Source organism: Populus euphratica, unplaced genomic scaffold (genome assembly GCF_000495115.2).
Source record: "Populus euphratica unplaced genomic scaffold, PopEup_1.0 scaffold16.1, whole genome shotgun sequence".
NCBI lineage: Eukaryota > Viridiplantae > Streptophyta > Magnoliopsida > Malpighiales > Salicaceae > Populus > Populus euphratica.
This window is the reverse complement of record NW_011499882.1, coordinates 382,409-389,772: the sequence shown is the minus strand read 5'-3', so window position 1 is coordinate 389,772 and position 7,364 is coordinate 382,409. Positions and strand designations below refer to the sequence as shown.

The window sequence follows — 7,364 nt, the reverse complement described above, 5'->3', positions numbered from 1 at the left end:
AAAGAGTGATCCTGATCTTGTGAATCTGCTCCTGAGTCTCCTCCAAACCCGGCTTTTGCGCCTTCATAGCTCCATAAGCTGCTGCCATTTTCTCCTTTCACTTTTCTATTACACCATCAAAATGCACAAAACCATTCAAAACCACACGTCCACTTCATATTCATTTAAAAAAACCAACAACAACTCTTCCATTAACTACCATATCTCTATCTTTTTAAATTTTCTCATACAAACTAACAAGATATTAAACTTCTCAAACATAAATCAAAAACGGGTTACACGCAAACTCAAGTAGTCATTCACCAAACACAAAATCGACAAGCTTTTTTTTTCAAGATGTACCCCAACCTACGCTTTCTAGTTCTTCAGATATTAGTCTCAAAAGTAAAAAAGATTCATTATCTCCCATAAACCAGCAGATTTTGAACATATCATGCATAAATAAATCAAAATGGGTTTTAGCTAGAACCAACCATGCATTGAACATGAAAAACACAAACTAAGAGAGAGAGAGAGAGAGAGAGAGAGAGAGAGAGAGAGAGAGAGAGAGAGAGAGAGAGAGACCAGAAAGCTTGGGAAGTGAAGATGCCAAGGCAGAGACGGCTTTCTTTACTTGGAGAGATGGATGAAGCGGAGGTGAAAATTTAGGGTTGTAATATACACGGAGCTGCTGAGTTAGGGTTTTTGTTGTCTGGTATAACTGTTGGGCCGGGCCGGGATTAGACTAAACTGTTTTTAATAGTATTATTTTTGTAGTCTTTGGGCCTTTTAGCTCTATAAAACATAGTTATATAACTGACGGGTAACCTAAGAGAAAAGGAATTAATCCACTTTATTTTTTTAATAAAAACAAACTTGTTCTATATTTTTTTTAATAGCATAAAATTGATTTTTTTATTTTTTTTATTTACTAGAACATAGAATGAGAGTTTTACTTTGATGTTATAAACAAATCTTAACACCATTATTTTTATTTTCATCTAACAGTATGCTAATTTTTATTTTAAAAATAAAATAATTTTTTAAAGGGTAATTATAGATGGCTGAATGAACTTGATTCGGTCTCATTTACAAGAGATTCGGACAATATCTTGCTAAGATTGGTAGTTGAAGCACTGTAACTTTTGCTGGGATGGAAGGTGAGCACATTATTTTACTGCCACGACAAATTAGAAAGCTGGAGTTCAAGCATTTTCGGAAACCAGGTAACTTGAAGAGATATGACAAATATGTTGGAGATTGCCTTCTTCGTTAGCAAATCCAGGTAACTTGATGGCAAGAACAAAGATCAGCAATAGATTAACATGCTCACCCTGGTATCGACAACAGTGATTTGATGTCATTCCTGCGGCACACTGTTAAAATCAACATATGAACAAATAAAAAAAAAACTAGAAGAATCAAGGTCCTTGTTCTTCCATCTGTTCATCCATCCGAAACAGACATACATTCTCGGTGCTTTCAGAAAGAGCGATCTAGCCAAAAATTTCAACAAATTCTTTGAAACAAACACAGCTTAATACAAGGGCATGGAACGTGGAAACACAACCAACGCATCCAGGCTCCAATTTGAAACCATAACACACCGTTGCATAGGCACACACGAGGAAGATGGCCAAAGCATCAATAAACACTACGGTCAACGATTCTTGAGAACATAAGGTGTAAAGATTCTTGAGTACATGACATGGTTTAAAGATTCTTGAGTTGATACGAGACTTTGAGATGTTCCCTTTGCTCTATTTGCGAGTTCATATCGTTTTAGTTAACCAGGCTTGTTTAACTTTTTCCAGCTGAAGCTGAGTGTACACTACTCCATTCATACACCAGATCGTTTATGTAGCTTCTTTCAAATGATGTTTTATAACGTTTTACTATTCGGACCCCATATCCAATTGGTTAAGGTTCTCGAAGTTTTCTGCTTAGGAACATCAATTACAGACATTGTTTTTCACTATAACATCCTGTAAATTGCAGGTTTCAACCAAAAGTGCGACACAAAATCATTATAAGTAGATTTAACGAGGCCTTCTTCCAAAACATATCAAGACGTTGACAGTGGAAAGTGAAATGGAAAGGATTATGTGAAATCCGGCCAAAATGTGACTCGTCAACCAGTTATAAGAATTTCGAACAGTTACCCAGAAAGAAAAGGAGAAAAAGAATCGCATCCAAAACACCCATAATTGAGAACCACAACAAGAATTGCACCTAACATATTAATAATTTATGCAAAACTGAGGAAAGTAGACAAGGACATTACTATATCTATCTACTCTTATCATAAATTGACATGGACAACACAGAATAGGTAAAAGAAGATTAATGAAACCAAAAATAACAATTGCAACAGAATTCTGATTGAAAAAATCCTAAACTAGGACTAAAATCTTGATGGAAAAAAGAAAGAAAAAAAAAAACGAAGAAGAGAAAGGGCAATGCTTCCGGTTTCTCATCACAGTTCTGGAGGTCCATGGCATGCACAAAGACCATTAAATTCCTATATGGGGACAGAATGACCAGTCCCGTTGTGTCACAGCACCGTGTAGCCAAATGAACGATGAATAATTAACAAATGATAAAGCGTGTAAAATCACATGAATTGAATCAAATATAGATTCAAATGATCATACCACAGATCCACCAATTTAGACAGAACTCTTCTTCCCGGATGGTTTATAGTAATCCAGATACCATGCCACAAATTTCTTCAATCCTGATTGCAAGTCAGTAGTGGGCTTATAACCAAGCTCCCTCCTTGCTAAACTAATATTAGCATGAGTAAACAGCACATCCCCATTTGCAGGCATCGGCGACACTACCTTATTAGCCTTAACCTTCAACAACTTCTCCAATATATTAACAAGCTTACTAACTGGCACCGGCGAGGTATTCCCAAGATTATAAACCCGCAATTGCGCCGGGCCTTTCTTAATCCCACCACTTCCAGTACTCTTGGTAGCAGTATCCAATGCACCTAAACAGCCCTTCACTATGTCGTCAATGTAAGTAAAATCCCTCGAAACAGTAAACCCATTAAGCCCTTCAAAAACTGAAATCTGCTTCCCTTTCAATATGTCCCTAGTAAAAAAGAAATAAGCCATATCCGGTCTTCCCCAGGGACCATAAACAGTGAAAAACCGCAGTCCCGTGATTGATAAACCATGAATATGATTATAAGTGTGTGCTATAGCCTCACCAGCCTTCTTAGTAGCAGCATAGAGACTAGAAGGATTATCAGTCCTATCAATCTCTGAAAAGGGTACTTTTTTATTGAGTCCATAAACAGAACTAGATGATGCCCACACAATGGCAGGCTGTGGATTCATTAATTTACAAACTTCAAGTAAACTAACAAAACCACCAATGTTACTATGAACATAAGACCCTGGATTCTTCATTGCATACCTTACACCAGCCTGTGCTGCTAAATGCATTACATGTGTAAATTTCACTAATTTAAAAAGCTTTGTCAATAAAACACCATCATTTATATCACCTTCAACGATAAAAACATCTTTACTTTTCAGCAAATCCTCTCTTGCTCTCTTCAATGATTTTTCATAGTAGCCATTGAAGTTATCAAGGCCAACAACGCCATCTCCTCGCTGCCTAAGTGCAGTGGACACGTGCATTCCAACAAATCCAGCAGCTCCAGTGACCAAAACCCGGAACCCATTTCTTGATTTGGGTCTACCCGAATTGAGAATCTGATACTTCCAATCAGAGTCTTCTAAATACTTCAGTCTGTTACTGGGACTTGAGTGAGGGTAGTGTAAAGAGAAGAAGAGGATTAGGCCAAGGAAAATGCAGGTCCAGGCTATTAATTTAATGAGTGAAAAATGGGTTCTCAACCTGTTAGCATTCAATGGCTTGTCCATTTTGGTGGGTTTTTTTGTTTATTCGTTTCTAAGCGAAGATTTTGAAAGAAAGTTCGAGTCTTCGGTTGGAAAGTGAAGGAAAGTTTCAATCTTCAGTGAGTTTGCTTAAGTTACAAAACGTTGAAGGAAAGTTTGAGTCTTTGATGAATAAGTAAGGGAAAAAATAGTGAATTGGGTACGAAGATGATAATGTAGAGGTGGGTTTTGTAGGTTTTTGGGTTTGGATGTGTTTCTGCAGGAGAAAGAAAGAAGACGGTGATGGAAGAAAGCGGATTGGTGCTATCTCTTTATGGCCAAACTTGGTGCCTTTTTTCTTAATATATATAATAGTGCGTTTTTATTCCTCTTGGTGAGGTAAATCTTTCGTTAGGTGACCGCAGTTGATGGGTTACGAGCTTTTAGATTTTTGGAATTTTATCTTTTGAGAAGGGATAAAATATATGTGCTTTATTATTTGAATACTAATTTTCATTTTAAAAAATCATATAAATCGTCTTATTTTTTTGTTTAAATTCGAAAGAAGTTATTAGCATAAAAACTTTGTGAATTAGGTAATTTTAATATGAGTGTGTCAAATACTTATTGGTTGAGAATAACCTTTTTTTTATTTATTTTACATGCAAAAAACCTTCTCATAATTTTGGTCAAACATATTTTTTAAAACTTATTTTTTAAAATTATAATAAAAATTATTTTTTAAAATCTTAACCGCAAAATCTATAATATCTTTAGAGACGTTGTCAAAACAAATCCCTTGAATAGCGAAAGTAGCTCTCGGCATTTTTTAGCGGATTAGACTTGAAGAAAAACGGATCTTCGGGTACAAGACTGGCTGAAAAAGGGCGTCCATATCTACGAACGAAGAACAATCTGGAGTTAGTTCATCAGATTGTTAGTTAGCCAAAGAACTTTAAGGCTTAACGGCACTCATATCCCTTCCCCCAGAAGATATTAATTTCAAGTCTTCCCTCCACATAACAAATTGTTGATTAGCAGAGGCTGATCCCTCCATGAATGGGCATTCTTGGACTCAAGCAGCTTTGGCTGAGAGTTAGGACAAGTACCGAGGAGATGGGTGCATTGTTTAGTCTAATGAGTACACTTGATGAACCCTAAATTGTAATATTTTAGGAGTATTATTACTGATGCAAATATCATGCTGAAAGAATCCTTGGTAAGACCACCGCCAAGTCCATGTGGAAGTGGAAGTTTGCATAAAATCTGATGACATATCTTTCAAGTGCGAATACCCGTGGAGTGTTTGCTAGCAATAGAATATTTGATTAAGAACTAGAGAGTGTACATGGAAAACAAATAAAAAAACCATTAGAAATCCACAGAATCCAGTCATCCTTGTTGGGACATTAAGGTATAACAACTGATTACTCACATAATCTAAGTCATGCATGTGTGGCACCTTAAAAAATGTTAGAATCATTGCTGTTCAGTCCGTGTGGTTTGGTGAGTATTTCCGCGCTGTACAGTTTTGTATTTTAAAAGTATTTTTTTAAAAAAATAAATTTTATTATTGTTATTTAAATTAATATTCTTTTAATGTTTTTAAATTATTTTAATATACTAATATTAAAAATAATTTTTAAAAAACTAAAAAATTATTATTTCTAGCAATGCCAGCAGCTTGTAACAGGTGAAGGAGTAAATGATCAAGCGTGGACTAGCTTTGGCTGGAAGTGTCAAGTGGAGCAGCACAGGAATTTCGCTGCCAAGACAGGACCACTTGTTGAGTGATTTATGGTACACAAAGCATCCTCTGCTGCAGCTGAGTTTGAGGTGAAAGTCTTGAAGGCACCTACTGAGACCTTGTCTGTATTTGTGGTGCCTTCGATGTTCAATTGAACCTATAAAATTACATTGTTTGGTTATCATGTTAATCTCACTTTTTAGCTCAAGGGATTCCACAATTTATGTATTTCAATCCTGTGTTCAGCAAAAACAAGTGTGACTTCCTCTTACTTAGTACGAACTACAGTTGCATAATGTACACTGTTCCATGAGATTGTCGAATTTTTTACTGTCCAAAATAATCTTGTCATTGCTTTACTTGTCTCATCTCTCTCATTCATCTACCTGCCTTTCTCTCCAATGTGCCTCTCTCTCCACTGTTCTTTCCTTTTAGCCTCTTCACCTCCCAAACTTTTACTTTTTTACCGCATCTCTCTGCAATTGTAATATCTTATTGTCATCTTTTTATCTGTCAACAAATTATTCAAACATCCAGAAAAATTATCCATTTTCAACCTAAATCCTCATCTTAAACTTAATACCACACACCAAATGTGCCTTTGTCTTCTAGTCTTCTTGAGTTTCCATGCTTCTTCATGACCTAGAAATTATTGACAATATACGGTAATTGACGTTATCTTCGAGGTAATTTTTTTTAAAAGGATATTTCATAAACTTCACGCAATTAAAATTTTCAAAATCATTCCCTTCTTCCTTTTTTCTAAATTTATGTGTATTATTTTGTTTTAAAAATCATAAATCTAACATCTTTTATTTACAACTTTTATTCTTGTAAAGCATAAAAATCTCAGTTCTCATTATCTCGATACATTCTAAACTAATGATGATCTTTTTAATATTTTTTTGTTTATATTTAGATGATAATGATAAAAAAATTAAAGAACCTGTAACCTGTTAATATTTATGTTCTTATTGCATGGTCATTATATATGTTTATATTTTCATTTAATAAGTTTCATTATCATCTCGATTTTATTTCTAGTAATATTTTAATTATATTAATAATATAATATAATTAAAATATTACTAGAAATAAAATATAAACACTTGAGGACTTTGTATATGAATTATATTAATGATGACATTGCAACAAGATTGATGAGATAATAATATTTTTTTATTTTTTAAAAATAAAAAATTTCCCTTTATACATATTATTATTTTTACTATTTGTTAACTTTTACTTTTTAAAACATAAAAAATAAATGTGTTTTCTTTTTTGTCATTTTATATGTAATATTTATTTCAACCATAATTTTAATTAAATATTTTATGATATATTTTTGGTCAAACAACAATTCAAACTATAATTTTAACAAAAGCTATATTTTATCTAAACCAACCATCAATAAAAACAATCTTTTCAAAATGATTTTAAAAAAAAAAAACACAATTATAAAAATTACTACAAAACAAACACATTCATACGACATGGATCCCAGCATTATCCCAGGCTTATTGTTTTGGGCCAGGAAAAGGGCTTTTCTTAAGGCTGGGAAGTGTGTCTCCTATTTCAAGTTATGGATAAGTTTCCACAAGAATCGAAGTCAAATGGTGCCCACATGTGAATGAAATCGGAGGTTCCCTTAGCCATGCATGAAAATGATAGCCTTGGCATTATGGAATGGCTTGAATGCACCACTTAGATCCATTCTGCTACAGTATTTTCGAATATGAAATTATATATGTTTATCCTTGAGGATTTAAGTAGAGGGAAAG

General features: G+C 34.1%; 2 protein-coding genes across 3 annotated transcripts in view; both read right to left on the bottom strand.

Annotated features, from left to right (window-relative positions):
• Nucleotides 1–670, bottom strand: part of LOC105129554 (40S ribosomal protein S20-1) — a 2,124-nt gene extending 1,454 nt beyond the window's left edge. The window contains exons 1-2 of one of the 2 annotated variants that reach the window (XM_011031670.1): nucleotides 565–670; nucleotides 8–105 (exon numbers count right to left, since the gene is read on the bottom strand). In XM_011031670.1, coding sequence (XP_011029972.1) covers nucleotides 8–88 — 81 coding nt within the window. In that variant the 5' untranslated portion in view covers nucleotides 89–105; nucleotides 565–670. Of the gene's footprint in view, nucleotides 1–7; nucleotides 114–564 lie in introns of both variants that reach the window. The other variant, XM_011031669.1, reaches the window with a different exon arrangement.
• A 1,516-nt stretch (nucleotides 671–2,186) lies between these two features.
• LOC105129553 (UDP-glucuronate 4-epimerase 2-like) lies at nucleotides 2,187–4,178 on the bottom strand. The gene has a single exon (XM_011031667.1). The coding sequence runs from the start codon at nucleotides 3,879–3,881 to the stop codon at nucleotides 2,649–2,651; it is 1,233 nt and encodes a 410-aa protein (XP_011029969.1). The 5' UTR covers nucleotides 3,882–4,178; the 3' UTR covers nucleotides 2,187–2,648.
• Between the last annotated feature and the right edge of the window lie 3,186 nt (nucleotides 4,179–7,364).

Coding starts and splice junctions, on each gene's coding strand:
- LOC105129553 (XM_011031667.1), bottom strand. CDS start 3,881: ATGGACAAGCCATTGAATGCTAACAGGTTGAGAACCCATTTTTCACTC.